General features: G+C 33.2%; 6 protein-coding genes across 9 annotated transcripts; 3 read left to right on the top strand and 3 right to left on the bottom strand.

Annotated features, from left to right (window-relative positions):
* Positions 1–718: 718 nt before the first annotated feature.
* LOC124491489 (uncharacterized) lies at positions 719–6,362 on the top strand. Of its 2 annotated transcripts, XR_006958958.2 has the most exons (4): positions 719–2,326; positions 2,385–2,628; positions 2,683–6,114; positions 6,180–6,362. XR_006958958.2 is itself a non-coding variant. In XM_047054134.2 (3 exons), the coding sequence occupies exons 1-3, from the start codon at positions 984–986 to the stop codon at positions 4,663–4,665; spliced, it is 3,570 nt and encodes a 1,189-aa protein (XP_046910090.2). In that variant the 5' UTR covers positions 719–983; the 3' UTR covers positions 4,666–6,362. The 2 variants fall into 2 exon arrangements, 1 of the variants encoding a protein (XP_046910090.2); XM_047054134.2 differs by having other exon boundaries at positions 2,683–6,362.
* Positions 6,363–6,461: 99 nt separating this feature from the next.
* LOC124491497 (innexin inx3) lies at positions 6,462–7,901 on the top strand. The gene is given in 4 exon segments (XM_047054144.2): positions 6,462–6,873; positions 6,933–7,382; positions 7,384–7,668; positions 7,728–7,901. Coding segments are annotated over 4 exon segments (1,146 nt in total). The 5' UTR covers positions 6,462–6,561; the 3' UTR covers positions 7,827–7,901.
* Positions 7,902–8,517: 616 nt separating this feature from the next.
* Positions 8,518–9,135, bottom strand: LOC124491505 (macrophage migration inhibitory factor). Its single transcript, XM_047054153.2, has 2 exons — positions 8,884–9,135; positions 8,518–8,814 (listed from the first exon to the last, which is right to left on the bottom strand). Exons 1-2 carry the CDS (start codon positions 9,032–9,034, stop codon positions 8,609–8,611), a joined length of 357 nt encoding a protein of 118 aa, XP_046910109.1. The 5' UTR covers positions 9,035–9,135; the 3' UTR covers positions 8,518–8,608.
* Positions 9,136–9,146: 11 nt separating this feature from the next.
* On the bottom strand, positions 9,147–15,841 carry LOC124491488 (Rho GTPase activating protein at 1A). 2 transcript variants are annotated; one of them, XM_075735312.1, is made up of 12 exons: positions 14,240–15,841; positions 12,211–14,176; positions 12,099–12,144; positions 11,869–12,038; positions 11,678–11,808; positions 11,047–11,611; positions 10,872–10,986; positions 10,509–10,813; positions 10,347–10,456; positions 10,141–10,280; positions 9,948–10,082; positions 9,147–9,881 (listed from the first exon to the last, which is right to left on the bottom strand). In XM_075735312.1, exons 2-12 carry the CDS (start codon positions 13,882–13,884, stop codon positions 9,388–9,390), a joined length of 3,885 nt encoding a protein of 1,294 aa, XP_075591427.1. In that variant the 5' UTR covers positions 13,885–14,176; positions 14,240–15,841; the 3' UTR covers positions 9,147–9,387. The 2 variants fall into 2 exon arrangements, with proteins under 2 accessions (XP_075591427.1, XP_046910089.2); XM_047054133.2 differs by having other exon boundaries at positions 12,211–14,173.
* A 110-nt stretch (positions 15,842–15,951) lies between these two features.
* Positions 15,952–17,901, top strand: Fntb (Farnesyl transferase beta subunit). 2 transcript variants are annotated; one of them, XM_047054141.2, is made up of 7 exons: positions 15,952–16,353; positions 16,418–16,500; positions 16,556–16,707; positions 16,766–17,012; positions 17,079–17,437; positions 17,499–17,713; positions 17,774–17,901. In XM_047054141.2, the coding sequence occupies exons 1-7, from the start codon at positions 16,273–16,275 to the stop codon at positions 17,867–17,869; spliced, it is 1,233 nt and encodes a 410-aa protein (XP_046910097.1). In that variant the 5' UTR covers positions 15,952–16,272; the 3' UTR covers positions 17,870–17,901. The 2 variants fall into 2 exon arrangements, with proteins under 2 accessions (XP_046910097.1, XP_075591428.1); XM_075735313.1 differs by having other exon boundaries at positions 16,104–16,353; positions 16,769–17,012.
* Positions 17,861–18,959, bottom strand: LOC124491499 (NADH dehydrogenase [ubiquinone] flavoprotein 2, mitochondrial). Its single transcript, XM_047054146.2, has 3 exons — positions 18,605–18,959; positions 18,463–18,550; positions 17,861–18,407 (listed from the first exon to the last, which is right to left on the bottom strand). Exons 1-3 carry the CDS (start codon positions 18,896–18,898, stop codon positions 17,944–17,946), a joined length of 846 nt encoding a protein of 281 aa, XP_046910102.1. The 5' UTR covers positions 18,899–18,959; the 3' UTR covers positions 17,861–17,943.
* Positions 18,960–19,003: the final 44 nt, after the last annotated feature.

Here is a 19,003-nt window from a genome sequence, read left to right as displayed (position 1 = left end):
TTTTTGGCTAAATGCCATTGATAGAGTCTATTCATCTTTCTAATACAATGTGCAAGATTAACCATTTTGATGGACCTCTGGACAACCACCGATTTGAAGGATAGTTTTTCTTCATTATTATATCTAAGGGTAAGTTCTCTGCATGGGGCAGCTCTACACACACACACACACACAAATGGACATTCCAATCGTGCCATGGCAGCTAATGTCAAGCTTCACGAATTGAATTGAATACTAATCTCGGTATGAATTGAAGCAACAACACACAATCGAAAGAGGCACTCCTCTGAAAAAAACGACTCATCATCATCAATGGACAATGAACTTGTTGAATGCTACAAGCTTTCCTCTTTAGCTCATTTTTTCTTGGCCTAGGCCCTAGATTTTGCCATAGCAAATCAACATTCTCGCTCCATTTTTTCTTTTTGTTGAAAAACTTCAACCATAGTGGCGCGGCAGTGGTTCATTGGTAGCGGGTGATTGTTGCTGACCAAAATTTCAGAGTTGCTGAACAACATTCCCACCTGGCTAGTACATTTCTATGAGAGTAAAATTCAAGATTCATGATCTTCAATAGTTTGAATGTCGACCTATAGCCTGCGTATGATCGTTGTGTTTATAATGGTGAAATGCCATGGCCAACCCGCCAACATAGTGTAGGTTGAGGTATGTACATGGGTATGGCCAATACCATAACTCATGTAGCCGTCAAGATACATCGACTATTCGATCTTGTTTGTTTGGGCATAAAGATATAGATACTTGTTCGATTTGTATGCATTTATATCAAAAATCAGATCAAAAGTTGAACAACGACAAACAAATCTTAAAAATCAAATACATGCTTCTTTTATTCAATAATTATATTGTTATTATTAGCATGGCATTGTCTATGATTCACGTAATGAAAGGATTATAGAAAAAAAAACAAAAAAAATTACTGAATTCAATTTGAATCATCAATCAATCTGTCACTTGTAGCTATGATTCACCATAGACATCAACAAGTTTGCTTCGGCTATGATGATGATATTCATTCCATCACATCTAATCGTCATGATTTGGCCAACAGCGATGAAATGATCCAAAATTCTCGTCAATATTCAGCATCAACAGCAGATCTTTTTATTTCGCAAAATTATCCGGCTAATATTGAAGACGGAATTATTATAGAAAATATAAATCAAAACACAAATTCTTATCAACATAATCAATCAGTGGCCAACATGGTAGTGACAAAAGATTCGAAACGATTAGCTCGAATTTTTCTCGATACAAGTCAATTTGATCAACAGCAACAATTACAACACTCCAACGAAATCATGAATAATGGTTTTGATTGTAATGCAAACATCTATACTGAACCCACTGTAGTTAATACGACACTCACAAATCAACGACCGCCACCTCCGATTCCATCAAACTTTTCCGAATCACACCCATCGATGAACCATGCAATGAATAATTCCGGGACTGATTCATTAACTATTGTTGGACAAGATATTGCTATTACTTTACGACAAGGCCAACTTACTCAAACATTGTTAACAAATTCAACAACATCACCATTGGTCAATTCGAATACTGTAAATGAGATCTTGCCGACGAATCCTCGACAACAATCTCATGTGCTAAAGCAGCAGCAACAGGTGGTTTTTTATCCAAACCGAATGGAATTTCTGCCATTATGTGATTTATTGTTCAATATCATATCTCTTGCTGCATATTTTTGCGATGTTGTATTCGATTCAGTGACAGCATATACTTTGTATCTAAATCGTCAATTTACTTGGTTGGGCGTTTCATTGTTTCTCATTTTGATGACTGCTATCATCAGTCATATCTTATCATATCGTTGGTGTCGAAGAGATGTGGATGAACAATATGGTAATAATGACCAAAAACAGAATCAACGTTGTTCATCGGCGAATCCTATTATGTTACGTCCTGATCGATGGAAAGATAATTCTTCACAAATAATGACTTTCATTCATCTACTTCAATGTGGCGTTTTATGGCGATATTTTAAATTATTTGCTCCTGTCAATCTAGCCACAGTGAAACGGGAAGTTAGCGAACTTTGTATCCTGAGAATGGTACATGCTTTCTTCCAGGCTGGACCAATGCTTCTATTACAAACGTATCTAGTTTGGCGTAAACCGTCGTTGAACATGATCACAGATTTGAATATCATTTCTATATTCCTATCATTGTTCTCTATTTGTTGGGCATTGTCATCGTTCAACAAGAATATCAGACCAGATAAGATACATAGACTGGTACTCACTTGGTTCGGTGTTATCTTTCAATTCTTTTGGCGTGTTGGGTTCGTTTCTGTTATTTTCATTCAAATTTATTTATAACTGTTTTTATCATTTTTGCAGAACCATCACATCACGAATAGTAGCATTGACCGTCTATGCTGTACTATACGAACAATGGGTTTTTGTCGTTATTTTTCTACATTGGTTTTCCATGTTGCTTTGGTTACTTACTCCCCATATGTTACAGCATTTAGATCATCAGGTAGAGGGTACAAATAATCAAAAATGCAACAGAAAGAAAAAATTGCTTGGTGCTGCATCTTTGGCATGGATTTATGTATTCTGTTTTGTTAACATGGAAGATGTAAGTGGTAGTTTTTCATGAAAATTTCCATATATGATCTCTTTTTTTCAATAGAATCATTCCCGGTATCGAATGTTGGCATTCTATTTGATGATGTTTGCTGAGAACATTTTGTTATTGAGCATATCCATGTTTTTCGATAATCGTTTATCAACAATACATGGATATCGAAGTTTAGCCATTTGTCTAGTAATTGGTTCGTTTATATTCGGCATCATATTCATGTGCATCTATTATCGTTACTTTCATATTCGTAATCTCAAAAATTCCATACAATGTTCCACTGCTCCATCTGGAGCAACTATAGATTTTCAAAATTGTCCATCATCACAACCCGATCAGATTTCGATGAAAGAAAAATCTCTATTAGATCAATTAATCATGAATCAAACACAAACACTGGCCATCAATCATAAAGTCATGGATCCTAAATTGTTGCCATTCGCTATGAATACGATTCCATTTTTGAATCATCAATCTCAGTCATTAAGAAATAATCTCAATCAAATGAATGTTGATGGAAATTCTACAACAATTAATGATAAAAATATTGCTGGTGTGTTCAATTGTCGATTAAATCCAGCACTGAAGCGTAAAAAGAAAAAACCATCAACCATACCTCCATTACCTCAAGAGATGCTCATTAATGGCATTGATGCTGGTGATCGATCTACAAATAAATTACCGTTAAAAAATACACTAGAATCCATTTCAGAAAATGGTGCCATGAACAAAAGTAGTACCCAAATTCAGCGACCTACTTTGGATTCCTGGAAACCTGGAATTCATAGTAAAAATTTTATCAAACAAATCCAACGACCATTGACTAATTCAAGTGTTTTGATGCGTTCCTATCGACAAAGTCCAGCCGAAACATGTTGGCGAAAACCAGATTTATCTGGTCGATCATGGTCCATATCACCAGCAGCAATGATGAAAATTGGTGAATCGTCAAAATTTGGTTCGTCCGTTATTCAGACGAAAGATTCGGTTTCATTTCAACAGCAACCGACAGCAAAATTTACAGATAAACTAGATTTTGCACTTATGAATCAAATGAAGTTTGAATCAAATGAAATGATGAATAGTAAGAAAATTGTTCGACCCAAACCTATTGTACAACATTCAATCAATATTGATTCAATCAGTGAAATGAACATTGATATAAATCATACTGCCAATCTACAAACTTCGAATTATGGAAACTTTTCAAATGATAAACAGCATCAAGAAGTCATCTATAACTACTATGAATATCTAAATTCATTAAAAAGTTCCAAAAAAGATCTTTCCGGTTCCTCAGATAATAATCCAGATATGTTCAACATGTTACATCAACGTCCGCCGGTTCCAGGTCGAGAAAGTCGTAACAAAATGAAAGAAGATCAAGGTGGCCACCAATCAGCAAATAACTATGAGGAGGGTAAAAAATCTTTAATAAACAATTATACGGGCAAAAATCAAGCATTTAAGACAACCATACTTACATCGTCTTTAAAACAACAACCTCAACATCATCGGCATTCAACCCGAAAGAAAAGATTTCATCAAGGTGCAAAAAATAGTAAGAATCGTATAAAATCTAATCAAAAATATAGACCAAGATCAACGAATCTGTCCACCACTTCCTATTCATCGAGTGAATTTTCATCGAAATCCGATTTTTCTAGCGGAGAAGACGGCGACATTGAATCGGATGTTAATCATCATACCGATGTACAGCAAAAATACAATGGTATTAATCGAACAAAGCTACATCTTCCTTCAACAATGACAAACCAAAATGCATATTTGACTAACTTGTACGATCAAGTCAATCAAGATTATGATAACGTAATCGCAACTGACGATCTTCATAATGTTCAAAGTGAATGTCAAACACATCTCGATTCTGGATACGGGCAAATCGCTGCCACTAATTTTAATGAGCTTAACTTTGTACCATCAACTGTCAACAAGTATTCGCCATATTTTCATCATTCAAACAGCATCAGACCGCAGCAACAAACCGCCAAAAAACATAATACCCCTTTGTAATATTTTCCTATATTTTTATTTTGTTGATTTTTTTCTTTATTATTCATTATTAATTATTTTATGCAAAAAAATGGCAATTTACGTACATTCACAAACAGAATAAAACGGAGACTTTTTTCTTGAGAAATTATTAATAGATCATAAACATTATGGATCGATAATTTCACATGTATTATATGTAATAACTAACTATTAACTTGTGTTGATATTCTAATGGCACGCCAATAAATTTATGTACAAATCGATTGAAAAGTTTTCACTCTCATAGAAATCAATCATAAATTTGAAATGTCATTATTCAAGTCATTCATGATGAATACAGAATTTGAAATGGATTTCAAACGAAAATCTTATAACGTTGGTTTCATCAATGTAAGTTTAGTTTTAGTTCCATCTGAAGTCTGATGAAATTGTTTCACAGAATGCCCCATATGCGAATATCCATGCAAATGATGATTTATGGAATGGGTTTGAATTACGTATGATTCAAACATTGGCATCTTATTTCAATTTGACCATACATTATGAACAATTTAATGGTGAATATGGCAGCCGAAAATCGAATGGCACTTGGTCGGGAATAATCGGAAAAATTATTTTGAAGGTTTGTGATTAATATTCAAGTTGTCATGTTATTTTTTCAATGACGAATTTAGGATTTTGATTTTGTTTTTGGTGGTGTCGCATTAACTTATGATAGAATGTCTGTCATTAATTACCTTTATCCACATTGTATCGACCAATTTACTTTTGCCACGACTACTACTGGCAGTCAAATTGATATGGAGGTTTTCATCAAATCATTCGATTGGATCGAATGGCTATTACTTGTATTTTTTCTATTTTTCTTATTTGATCGATTAACAAATTTGGTTGAACACCGAAAATTCCATGATTCTTTCGTATGGATTTCAGTGTGTATAATATTTAGACAACCATATCGATTGATAAATCGGTCAAATTCATCTAGAAAACTGTGTGCCATTATATGGCTATTTTCGGCATTGGTTTTGTTCAATGTATACTGCTGTCGATTATATTCAATATTGACGATTCGTACTAATCATGTGGTTGATACTGTGGATAAATTAGCCAAAGGTGCAGTCCAAAATAGTATCATACCAGTTGTCATGGATTCCAGTGTTTATCAAATGTTAAACAATTCTGGTATAACTTCATACGATTTGATATCAGATAAATCAATCCAAGTAGCCCATCTAAATGATGGCATCAATTTAATTATTCAAACTAGTAAGCAGTTGAGGAAATCTTTCTCCGAAAAGCATAAAACCTATGCATTTATAGTTTTAGTCTTGAATTCGCACAGTTGAATTATGGTGATAAACTAATGTACATACCGCCACCAACGATACAAGCTGAATTCTTTCCATTGTTCATTTCCATACTGTTTGGAGAAACATTCGATCATCGAGACGAATTTAATTACATGTATGACCAAACTTGAAATGATCGAATATTCAAGTTATTTAAATTACTCCACATTATCATTACAGAATATCACACCTTCATTCGGCTGGAATATTCGATTATTGGAAATTTCAGGAGCTCTCTACAACCAAATACAAGGTTTCAAATCAGATATCAATTGATGATGCACAATTATATGATGAGAAAAATATGAAAATTGATATGCAACAACTTAGCGTCGAACATTACCAGAGTTTATTTATTTTATTTGCAATAATGACAATAGTTTCTACAGCTGTATTTTGTTTGGAATTTTTTTTTAAATAATAACCAATAAAAATAACTGGTGTTCATGGGAGTGATATTTGAGAATATTTCGAATGACTATCAGAGTTTGAGTTAATATTGTGTTTAGTCAAGTTTGATACGCCGTCTAGTTAACACACATAATATTTCATTAAATTAAATATGCGAACTGAAATGACAAAACGATTAGATGCTATCATTTATCGACATTTAGCCCTTAACATTTATGGTTTTTATTTTGGCCGTTTAATTATATTATCATCGATAGGTTATAGTATAATCGAACAATATCTTGGTTCAATTCATTGCCAAGGTAATTCGAAAATACGAGATCAATTCATAAGAGATGTTTGTCTTCAAGGAAAAAATGATTTCGTTGAACATCGAATGTTTTTATCATCAAAACGATTGGTTGATTACTCTGATCGATCATATTCTTATTATCCATGGGTTATTCTTTTGCTGTTTGTACAGGTATGATATTATCTTTTTTTAATCAATCATTGAAATTCCAAACTTTTAAATGTATGCAGGGTATGTTGGCTAAATTATCAGGTGAATGGCTACACCGGAGTCAACATCATAAATTGAAACAATTAAATCGTATAAAACAATATGTACGAAATGCTCAAATCGCACCGGAATTGTTTTGTTACTCGAGCCGTAATATAAAACGACAGAAACGAATACAACAAATTATCAGTTTTTTTTATAATTTTCTTGTCGATTCATCGGGAAATCAAAATTATCTTATTGATTATTTTACATCATTGATATTCTGCGTGGTAACGTTATTCATACAAATGATCATCCTTGATTCAAGTTTCGATGGTCAATATCTGAGCTTAGGCATACGATTCCTGTTATACTATCATTTTGAGCAAGACAAGTCTTTGAAGATATTACAATCGATCGACGATATAAACCCATTACCTCAACTATTTCCTTATGTAATTGGATGTCGATTTAGAAATCACGGCCCTTTCCGGTTCATCATTTGTTGCAGATTATGTTTGTACATTAAACATGAACATTGTCAATGCCTATATCTATCTTGTCGGTTGGTTTATTTATATTTTTATCAGTATCTGTTTATTATGGTCTATCTTGAAATTACCGACTGAATTGCTATTGACAATAAGATCGTCACATATTAAAAAAAGATTGAATACCGAATGGAAGTTGTTGATCACTGATTCTAACATTTCTGATGACTATTATCAACAATTTTTGATAAAAACAAAAATTTCTGCATCGACAATAGTTTTGGTATGTTCTGCTTTTAAGCTTTTTATTATTGCTAATAATAATATATTGGTTTAAAACAGATTCGTTTAGCCAGAATTGATTTAAAAAATTTAACCGAAACTTTGGGGTTGCTAAAATCCAAATTGGCCATATTAAATGCAAAAAATAGCTACATTTAATTTTTATATCAGACTATGAATTTTTTCCAAACATTCAGCAATAAAAATTGTCATCGGCAATACCCAAAAAAAAAATGTATGTCACCATTAAACACCATCAATGCTTCTACCACAAAAAAAATCATGATGAATATGTGAATAGTTGTTTCTTTGTAGGCTTGTAGAGTAAGCTCAAATATACTCAAAATATTTTTCATTTCAGATATTGGACGAAATCACAACTAAGCCTTGATATCATAATAACCAAAACAAAACGGAACGACGCAGCAATTTTTTTTTTAGTTGAAAACTTTGAATTTTTTTCAAAACAATAGAGCAGCTAAGTGGCCATAATCGACAAGCGGCAAAAATGTCTAAAAATTTTTCCATTTCATGTTTGGCAGTTATCACTTTCTTCAGCCTGTTATTCGTGGCCAATGTCGATAGTCAAAATTTTCCTAACAATTTATTCAAATCATGTTGTTATTATGTAACTATTCGTAATTGTACGGGCAAAAACGAAGTATCGCATCTATGTCCTGATTGTACCAGACCTACACCGTTTTGCGGCTTAAAAAGCTGTAACATTTTTGGCTGTAATTGTGATTCATGTCGACCACAAAAAGAACATACGGAAATTCTCGGTATGGCGACATGGCTAACTGAACATTTTTAAAAATTGACATTAAAATTGGTCTCAATGAATATCGACTGAACATTGAATTACGTGTATTTAATTAAATTTTATCAATTTATCATTTCATGATAATAATAAAACTTGATATTGAATAAAACTTGACAAACTAGATCAAATCATCGAATGTAGTCGATTGGTAGCCAACATTTTCTTTTTTCAAATCCTCAAACACTAGATATTGACGGGATGTTGATATTCCAAGTTTAGATTCAATTGCTTTTTGAATGACAGCCGAAGATTTTTTATTCTCATCGCGAGAAATTTTACCAATGCTCGATAGAGTACAAACGGCTGCTGGTTCTTCGACCCCACCTGTTTTTTTATTGGAATAAATTTAGTTTAGCGGTAAATCTCACAATAAATTGATGAAATTTCACAAACCCCAATTCAGATTGGCATCACTATGTACCATGACAACCACATAGCTTTCTGGTTTGCCTAATGTTTGTGCAACGATTTTGACCATATCTTTTGTAAAATTAGCCGGAACTTTCGAACCAGCCACATTCGTTCGAATGATCAATGTTGGCATGTTGAATCGGTTATAGGTTAAGCAAAGATTATTCGATTTGAAATCAAAATTGTGCAGACAAATCAAAATAATACGTCAGTTAACCAAAACCTTTTGAATTAGTTAATGACTATTTTAACTAGAAAATTTGTAATGGTTAATATAGAAATTTAAAAAATTAGAATATATAATATAATTCCATTTCATACAACATCAGAATATTAAAAAAAAATTATATCAATGACAAATATGAATGAGTGAATAATGGGAAAAATGTATAATCAAGCCCATTTGGCTGATGTGAAAGAATAAACAACGTTTTGGCAAATGACCAGAATAAATATAACATGATTTATAAAAATGTGCTCTAACAATCAAAGGGAAGTTTCTTCCTGATGATCAACTGATGTAAGTGAATAACCATCAGCTTTACGACGAAGGAAAAAATAAAGGATATCTGCTTGAGCCATGACATCGATAGTCGATGCTGTGAACAGGTCTGTATTGATCATTAATGGCGTAATATTAGGCACCATTTGATTAGCATTGCTAGAACCGCCAAATCCGATCATTTGTTGATGACTTGCGGCCGTCGCTGATGAAGATAAAATAGAATTTTTACTGCCAGATGACGAATGACCCATTGCTGATGTAGAAGATGAAGTGGTTGTAGATGATGAATTTGTACGTAACATCGTTGGTCCAAATACAGTAGCCAGATTATTCAATGACATTTTATTATCCTCTTCAAAATGATTGATCAATACTAAATGTTCGATCAATTTGATTACTGTGGATTGATTTGGTTCAATTAATTTTGCTAATAATGATGTCATTTTCATCTCTTTTTCTTCAGAATTTTTCAGATCTAATTTTTAAATTCATGAAAGCGATTAAAATTGAAAAATGATCATTGATTGGTGCTGAAACATACCTCTGGCTTCGAAATATTTTTGATACATATCATTGGTAAACAATGATTCAGGCAATTCTCTAAGATATAATTTCAACAGACCAGTCACCGAATGTATATCGGTTTCTCTGATTAGATAGCACGCATCACGTGGATCTGTATGATCGGATTCCATTAATCAATCGATTTATATTATTGATAATTCAAATCTTACTTGTTTCGAATGCTTTTTTAAGCTTTTGAACTTCACTTGAAAGACCAGATACACGATAAATACCTACTTCACGTAGGCCACGACGCTCCACTTCCAATATACAGCTTAATATCAGATATGGTATGGTACTTTTTTCTTTTCTATTTTTTCAATTAAATATAAATTGATTTTATATATTGGCATTAATTTTCTACACAAAAACTTACTTGCAAACTTGACTAATACTAACACCAAATGCACCATAGATTTTATTTGGTGGAATTGTTTCCATAATCGAATTCCATGGAATGAAACGGGTTTCGAAACATAATGTATACTGTGATAAAATGAATGAAAATAAACGGTCATCTACAAACAAATAAACTTACATCACCGATCTGAATTTCCGACAGTTTCGGCTCCGTACTAGCACAAGAAGAAGTCAACTCGAAAATTGCTTTACCATTCAGTTGATGGATTCGATTTTCATCACCATTTTTATCACTATAATCACTTATTTGCTGTTGTTGACATTTTTCATACAACAAAAATCGGACAATTTGTGATCCTTCTAATTCAATTAGAAATTCCTGACACCGATTTTGTTTTTGTATGAAATCCCTCATCAGATAACGTGCAACTGCTCGTTTAAAATAATGACCAAATGAATCGGTTTCGATGACGATAAATAAATCTTGACATGGAAAAAGGAATCTGTTCAAAATAATGTCTACAACAAGGAATTAACATACCGGCATGATAATGAAAATTTCCCAGATCGACTAAACGCATTTGCAGATCGCCATATCGGAGCGTTTCATCTTTGTTCGAACGCAACAGGAATGAACCACAATTAACGTTGATGCTCTAATGAAATGAAAAAAGTTTTATGAATGTGTACTTTGATGATAGAAATAGAAACATTACTTTTCTACAGGATTCGATCCATTTTTGTAACACATGTATGTTTGCATGTTCCTCAGAAGATGCATGCTGTTGTAATGTTTTTATTGCATCAATCCAGCAATTGCGTTCATATTCTGAAGACAAAAAGAATGTATAGTATTTACTTGGATTATTCTTTACACGGAATGAGAATTTAAGCTGAGGTAAATAAAGGCTTAATTCCGATTCCAATTCAGATATTTTCTTTCGTAATCGATCCGATTGTTTTGTATGGCCTTTTCGCTTTTCTTCAATATACAAGTCAAGCCTTGCAGAAAATGCTCGTGATTTAAGGCTTGATATAAGATTAGCTGTCGTTTGAATATCTTTTGATTCTTTTTCCAATTCATGCTGATTTGATTGGTTACTGTTATTAGTATTGCCATTCAATGTGTGCTGCACGGATGATGAAGATGACTGTGGTTGAATTGTTGAACATGATTGTGATGATTCAGACGAATTGGTTAGAATTAGAAGATTCGAAACTGAATCCAAAACGATATCGTTGAGCATTTGAAACCATCGTAATTCAAATGTAAACTTTTGCCTTTAAACAAAATAGAAATAAAAAAAAATTATATATATAATATAATTTCGGACAAAAAATGCTTACTTGGACGAAGCTTTATATTTGGCTGATACGATCACATCGTTGAATAGGAATAAATGTCGTAATTTACGGCGATCACCACTTTCTATAATGAAACTTTCTTTCACTAAACGACGCTTGAATTTGTCATGTGTCTGATGGCAAAAAAAGAATGCATTGAGATACAGAAAATGGTAAAAAAAATTCCAACTCACCATGAATAATCGTCGTGCGGCATCTAGATTTAAATCATTGAGAAATTTTTGATTTAATCTCAAGGCGTTTTTAAGCAAACGTTGATCATCATCATTTTCTGTATATTTGAGCAAATCATGTAAAACCAATGCATTCTTTTGAAGACGAGCCACTGGTTCGTGTAACATATCTATAGATATTGCATTAATTCATCAGATGAATGCTAGACAGAAATTTTCATATTACTTACCAACAAGATTACTAAATTGAACATGAGCGGATGCCAATTTGATAGACTAACAAACAAAATTAAAAAAATAAATAAATTAGTAAAAAGAATGGTTTCTACTGTTTTTTGTTACCTTGATGATGTCGAAAAAACGTAAATTATTAGCACTGCAACGATTAGCAGTTTCAATTGCTTTTGAATAATTGCGCAAAAAATCTGCATACACAGGTAATTGTTCGGCTAACCGATTGAACAATTCACCAATCGATTGTTTGCCAATCAATTTTGCCGCTAATTTTGAATCAGCCATCATGGATGAATGTCGTAATTTAAAACCATGTTCAACTTTTTTCAATCCGGCTAGGAATGCATTATGTATATCATATAAATTGGCAATCCTATAGAATATGGTATCTAAATCTTCTATGGATATGAGGGCATTATCACCTTTGGATGCCGATTCGAATGCTTTACGATATTTGTTCAATGTGTTTAGACAATCCAGATAGATAGTTTCACTATCGATTATACTGCGTACAATACTCCATTGCATTTGCTGTGATTGATCGGATTCGGTCGTATACGTCGTCTTATTAACGTTCATACGTTTATTATCTTCATCTATCAAATTTTCAATATTAAAATTATTATTTGTTATGGTTGATTTCAATGATCCCTGATGTTCAAATTTTGTTGATATGGATTTTTCATCACGGTCCAATGAATCATCAGAAGTATTAATGGAATCAAGATTATCAGCTATGGTCCCTGTTGTTGTTGCGATAGTATCATGATGAATAATATCGGCGAATGCATAGAAATCCGTTTCCAATGCTATGGCTGATGGTGAAGAAGTGGATGGAATATTTTTCGGTTGTGGTGATGATGAAGATGTATCCATCAACTGATTGAAATCCGACCCCTCACTATAGGCAAAATTTTCGTCTTTTTCACTTAAAGATGTCTCCTGCGAAGTAGTAGTCAATGTTTGAGCTGTTGGTTTAAAAAAATTAAATTCTTTGTCATGAATCGAAGGCGGCGGTGTAAATGTCGACATCAAACTAATGGAAGGATAATTTGATTCTATATTGTTGGATTCTTTATTCAATAATTTTGCGTTTCGGAGTCGAAGACTCGATGCCGATGAAGTACTAGTTGTCGTACCAATCGAATTGTACGAACTTTTTGCCGTATCGTTGGCAGGAATTTGAAACTGTTTTAATAAATTATCACTTGAACCAAAATGATCATAATCCGATGAGGATTTCATACTCGATAAGGTTTCATTTTCATTTTCTGATTCTTCTACATTTAAACCAGAGGAAGAAATTTTTCTATTACCACTTGATGATAAACGAGATGCAACTGGTATGTTAGAATTGGAACGACCAACTGAATTTTTCCGCAAAAAATAATCAATATTAACATAATTGGAAAGTTCATCTGTTGATGATGATCGGCTTAACATTTCTTGACTAGAGGTTTCCATCTCTTCGTCATTACTTGTCAAATTATGTTCATTAGTTCGATTATCACAATCTTCATTTGCTTTATCATTATTTGGGTCATCATCGTGATCAATGCCATCAGAATCATCAGGTGCTACTGTATCGTAGATATTATTATAATCTGAAAGCTGTGATGATGATTCGGTTTTATCTGTTTGTTGTAATCTTTTAATCATGTTGCGATTTGATTTGGTCGATGATGATGGAACATTTGGTTCCAAGCTAAATGTTCGCATATATGGTACTTTATTCTGATTATTTGTCGTTATTGATTTTTTATTAAACCTTTTGTTGTTCATCTTATTGGAATCACTTTCATGTTGTTGGTCGATTCGTTGTAATGGACCATTAAATTTTCTTTGGAATTGAGATCGATTACAATAAGATGATGATGATGATGATGGTTGGATTTGTTTGTTGTTGTAAGACTTTCGCTTTTAGTCAATTGTGATTGTTGATGGGTTTGCGATGATAATGGCTTCGATATAGCTGATGTTTCAATATTGTTTATACTATTGTTGCTGTGACTATTCAGTGATTTGTTGGGCAATTTTGGTTTCCTTGGTGGTGTAGGTGGCCGTTTCTTTGCTGCTCAATTTGAATAGGAAAAAAAATAAAATGATAACTGTTGTATAGACAGAATTTCATACACACCTTTATCAAGTGTAGATTTTTGTGTTTCCAGAGTATTCGAATATATTGGTTCAGGTACTGTTTTGGTTGCCCGTTGCTGTTGCTGATGATCCAGTTTTGTTTCGTTGTGATGGGCATTTCCATTGCCATCATCATTATTGTTTTCAATACTATTTTCTGCCACTGCAGTCACCGATGATGAGGATGATGATGTGGGTGAAGTTTTATTTGGGGAAATTTTCTGTATTTCGCCATAAGCGCTATCATTTAATGTTATCACAGTGACATATTGCGATGATGATGGATTTGTGGTGACATCAACGGAAGTGTTCAACATCATAGAATCATCATTGACTAATATTTCATCATTTTTCCCAATGTTATTGGATCCATGATGACCATGTTGTTTGGATTCTTTATCATGACGATTAATGATCTCTTCCAAAAATTTAACCAGTAAATTTACAACGATTTCAATTCTTTAGTTAATGATTGGATATGATTTTTGTGATCACCAAGTAAATGTCTAGCTTGATTTAATGAATCAAGCTGTTCGAATGGTAAGGCTGATTCTGGGTAAAGTCCAATGAATTCATGTTTGAATCGTTCAAATGCAACATTGATAAAATGATTGTTTACATTGGATGACTCTTCCGACGAATCGGCCATTTGGTCATCAGTAAGAGATTGTTCTTGTTGTTGTTGTTCGAATTGAGACACACGTCTCAGTATGGAATTTGATGATGATGATGTATTGGTCAATTTTTTGGGCATCTTTTTTCTCTTTTTTATTTTACGTTATAAATTAAAAACATTTTTACAAGGCAACAGAGAAAAATGATGGTCCAAATTTTCTCGGATGATTATGTGATTATGGTCGATGATTCATTGTATAAAGGATGTAAAATGGTTGTTTGATTTCTCTGTATATTTTTATTTTATTTTTTTTTTTTTTTTTTTTTGAAGCAGATTGCTCACAATGATTCAATAATTTTATTTATAAGTTTGTTTGTTGCGGTTTTTGAGCAATCGATACACAGAAAAATTTTTGTTTCCAATCATATAAATGAACAAACATAATTTAAATGAAATGATGGTATGGTTGTCATATGAACCATTGTATATTTACCAATGTTTGATGGGCGGTGATAAGATTGATGAGATAAAAAAGTTATGTTTATTTTCGATTCTCAATGTAGATCATTCAACAAAGATTAACTTCATCGTAATGTAAAACGATTTTTGTTTTAGTTGCATAGGATTTTAGATATATAATAAAATATCTTTTTTCTGTTAAGCGGTGAATGAAGAATTTATTCGAATGAATCACCACCGAACATTCAATCAATATAGATAATTGCCAATGTTGCACTTGGAATTAATATTATGATGATTATTGCTTTCAAGTGATGATGATTATGTTTTTTCGATTTTCAATCAATCAATTAATGGAATTCCATTTGGATAAAAGAAAAGATTGACATTTCTTATGCTAATCAGTTGTTGATGTTTGTATGACCATATCAAAGATCAATGACGTGCAACACTTGACTTGACGAGTTATACAGATATATGGGGGCCTTAACAGTGTACAACAGTTAGCAGTTTGGACACTGCAACAGACCCACATATACACAACAAAACTAGCAGCCGTATACCTTGATATCACGATCTTTGAATCCTCTATTCACAAATTATTTTTCGAAAATAATGTACTATATATAATTCATACGATCGTTATCTTTGAATGTGACAAAAATAAATGAAAATAATCAGTGTTTAACCGAAAAAACGGGATAAATTGATTTGTCCATCGATTGTCGCCGCTGCGGCAATTGTCTGTCATTCTGTCATTCTGCCATTCTGTTACAGGCGCGTGTTAATCTGTTTGTGACCATCATGATCTCAGCCATCAATAATTGTTTTGAGGCGTCGTCATAGAGTTATCAATCACGCTATATTTCTTTCGTTTTGATTAGAAACCCGAATGATAATAGCTCAATCGTTTTATTTCAATTCAAATTTTTTCATAATAAACAAAATCTTCGAATATCATGAACTACGAAAAGAAATGTTTTGCTCTCCATCGCCGATTCAATGATGATGGTTATGCAACACGAACTACTATCGAACAGGTAGCAGATTGTTTTATTGATAATATTTTTGACATATTATTATTCTCATTGTTGTTATGCATAGATGCGCGTTGAAAAATCTATTGAACATCGTTATGATGTCTATTTTGAAAATGATAGTGATGATGATGAATCCGTTCTCAAAATGTAAGTTTTTCTATCCATGACAAATATTTTTTATGATAAAATTATGTACACACAGAATTTTATTTCGAGCTGAACATATTGAATATCTCAAAAATGGCCTATTCAAACCTTTGGATCATCATTTTTACGTATTGGATACTTCACGTTCGTGGATGGTCTATTGGATTAGTTTGTCATTGAATTTGTTAGGCGAATCTGATTATCTAAGTAAGTGTTGTTGTGATTCAATCGATCAGTTTTCTTGTCAACTCATATTATTCTATAGAAGAGAAAAGTCTTCAAATTATTAGCTTCCTACGGAATTGTGAATCACCACATGGTGGATATGGTGGTGGCCCAAACCAAGAGCCACATCTGGCCGCAACATATGCAGCTGTGAATGCCATAGTAACCATTGGTAATGATATTGCCTTTAATTCATTGAATCGTGTTGCAATCGAAAAATTTCTCCGTCGTATGCAACAACCAAATGGTTCATTTACCTTACATGAATCCGGTGAAGTTGATATCAGGTTCATAACGAAAAAAAATCATTTATATAAAAGTCGCTCATTTTAATCATGTTTTTCGATATTCAGGGGAGCTTATTGCGCTTTGTCCGTTGCCAAGCTGTTACACATTCCAACTTATCCAGAATCCGATCTTTTTCACGGTACAGCGGATTGGATCCTTTCATGTCAAACATATGAAGGTGGATTTGGTGCTGCTCCGGGTCATGAAGCTCATGGTGGTTATACGTTTTGTGGTGTAGCAGCGTTAGCTTTGCTCGATCAACTCGATCGTTGCGATTTTGATGCTTTGATGCATTGGACAGCCAATCGACAGCTTTCATTCGAAGGTGGATTCAGTGGACGTACAAATAAATTGGTTGATGGCTGTTATTCTTTCTGGAATGGTGCTGTTTTACCGATTTTGCAGAGTTGGAGGGTAGGCAAAAGTAAGTTATGGATTAATTCAAGAATTTATATACATGATTGATTTACTTATTTCAAATGTAGATCAAATGGTCTCGTTAGATCGTTGGCTATTTGATCAGGAAGCATTACAAGAATATGTGTTGATTTGTTGTCAAAATCATCCCGGCGGTGGTCTAGTTGATAAACCTGGAAAAAATCGTGATTTCTATCATACCTGCTATACTTTATCTGGTTTATCCATAGCTCAAAATTCTTTCAATAGTCGAATCGTTATCGGTGTATCCGATAATTTAGTGGTGAGTTATGTTATAATTTATCCCTGATCTATCAGCTGTTAACCTTTTTTTATGAAACAGGAACCGATACATCCGGTATTCAATATACCTTGCCAATCATTAGAAGCATTACGTGAATATCTCAAACGAAAGGACAATCAAGAAGAATTGAAATAAACATTTATTATCTGATTGATCAAATGTAAAAATGTACACTATATAGTTTTTATATAGAGAGAAAATCTCTCCATTTAAAGATCGCTTCGTACTTTAAATCCAGGGCCATATGGTTTCGCTGTTAATGAAGTTAAACCACCTGAAGGTTCACATGAAAAACGTCCACTCCGTTCAGTTGGACCTGGTTTTGGTTTACGGCCAGCTTTCAATTCACCGATGATGTGTTTAACATCTTCGCGTGTCAAATCTTCATAATAATCATCGTTGACCGATAATACTGGTGCATTGACACAAGCACCTGCACATTCAACTTCGTTAACGGTGAAATTAGGGTCACCTTTGCAGAATTCTTTACAAGCTTCGAGAATTTCTTCAGATCCTCTTAGCATACATGGTGTGGTCGTGCAAACTTGTACATGATATTTACCCACGGGTGTTCGATTAAACATTGTGTAGAATGTGGCCACTTCGTATACACGCATTCGTGGCATGCCAATATAATCGGCAACATAATTCATTGCTTTCAATGGGAGCCATCCTATATTTTAAAATAATGATTAATTTTATCAATTAAAAATACTAATCATAATTACCGTATTGACGTTGAGCAAGATCCAACAACGGAATGGCAGCCGCACATCGATATTCAATTGGGTAATTTTTCAAAATAGCTTCAGCTCGCTATTTAAAAGACTATATGATCAAAAACAATAATGACAATTTCATGCTTCTTACCTTTTTGTTTACATCTGTAAATTCAAATGATTCCGCATCGACATCCATATCACGATGTACGAATAATGCATCGCTCAATGAACGTCGTGCTTGCAACATTGGCAATGTGGATGTTTGGAAAATTTTTGGCCACAAATTCTGCAATCGGATCAACATATTGTTCAAGATTTTCTTTTTTATCAGTATGATTTGATTATCAACAATATTGGAGATTGTTGTTGTTGATGATGGCCAGCGCAGACGATTCACCTTTATTGCACAAAAAGAAAAACTATTCCACAATTTACGAAACATTTCTATTGACAAAAAATTCCGAAAACTTTTTTAAATTTGAAATTTTCTTTACAATTCTGCCAATGTTTTTTTTGTATATTATGATAGTCTTTGATGCGCTAGAAA

This window comes from Dermatophagoides farinae, chromosome 1, assembly GCF_024713945.1.
Source record: "Dermatophagoides farinae isolate YC_2012a chromosome 1, ASM2471394v1, whole genome shotgun sequence".
Classification (NCBI taxonomy): Eukaryota; Metazoa; Arthropoda; class Arachnida; order Sarcoptiformes; family Pyroglyphidae; genus Dermatophagoides; species Dermatophagoides farinae.
This window is presented reverse-complemented; position numbering and strand designations above follow the sequence as displayed.

What these genes read in the sequence shown, in the direction of transcription:
- LOC124491489 (XM_047054134.2), top strand. Translation starts at nt 984, where the DNA reads ATGATTCACCATAGACATCAACAAGTTTGCTTCGGCTATGATGATGAT. An exon ending in CAATTCTTTTGGCGTGTTGG is followed by an intron (nt 2,327 to 2,384) that starts GTTCGTTTCTGT and finishes TCATTTTTGCAG; the next exon opens with AACCATCACATCACGAATAG. An exon ending in GTTTTGTTAACATGGAAGAT is followed by an intron (nt 2,629 to 2,682) that starts GTAAGTGGTAGT and finishes TTTTTTCAATAG; the next exon opens with AATCATTCCCGGTATCGAAT.
- LOC124491505 (XM_047054153.2), bottom strand. Translation starts at nt 9,034, where the DNA reads ATGCCAACATTGATCATTCGAACGAATGTGGCTGGTTCGAAAGTTCCG. An exon ending in TGATGCCAATCTGAATTGGG is followed by an intron (nt 8,815 to 8,883) that starts GTTTGTGAAATT and finishes ATAAAAAAACAG; the next exon opens with GTGGGGTCGAAGAACCAGCA.
- LOC124491499 (XM_047054146.2), bottom strand. Translation starts at nt 18,898, where the DNA reads ATGTTTCGTAAATTGTGGAATAGTTTTTCTTTTTGTGCAATAAAGGTG. An exon ending in TTACAGATGTAAACAAAAAG is followed by an intron (nt 18,551 to 18,604) that starts GTAAGAAGCATG and finishes TCTTTTAAATAG; the next exon opens with CGAGCTGAAGCTATTTTGAA. An exon ending in TCTTGCTCAACGTCAATACG is followed by an intron (nt 18,408 to 18,462) that starts GTAATTATGATT and finishes TTTAAAATATAG; the next exon opens with GATGGCTCCCATTGAAAGCA.
- LOC124491488 (XM_075735312.1), bottom strand. Translation starts at nt 13,884, where the DNA reads ATGAACAACAAAAGGTTTAATAAAAAATCAATAACGACAAATAATCAG. An exon ending in GGATCGAATCCTGTAGAAAA is followed by an intron (nt 10,987 to 11,046) that starts GTAATGTTTCTA and finishes TCATTTCATTAG; the next exon opens with AGCATCAACGTTAATTGTGG. An exon ending in TAAAAAAGCATTCGAAACAA is followed by an intron (nt 10,083 to 10,140) that starts GTAAGATTTGAA and finishes CCGATCATACAG; the next exon opens with ATCCACGTGATGCGTGCTAT.
- Fntb (XM_047054141.2), top strand. Translation starts at nt 16,273, where the DNA reads ATGAACTACGAAAAGAAATGTTTTGCTCTCCATCGCCGATTCAATGAT. An exon ending in CACGAACTACTATCGAACAG is followed by an intron (nt 16,354 to 16,417) that starts GTAGCAGATTGT and finishes TGTTATGCATAG; the next exon opens with ATGCGCGTTGAAAAATCTAT. An exon ending in GATGAATCCGTTCTCAAAAT is followed by an intron (nt 16,501 to 16,555) that starts GTAAGTTTTTCT and finishes ATGTACACACAG; the next exon opens with AATTTTATTTCGAGCTGAAC.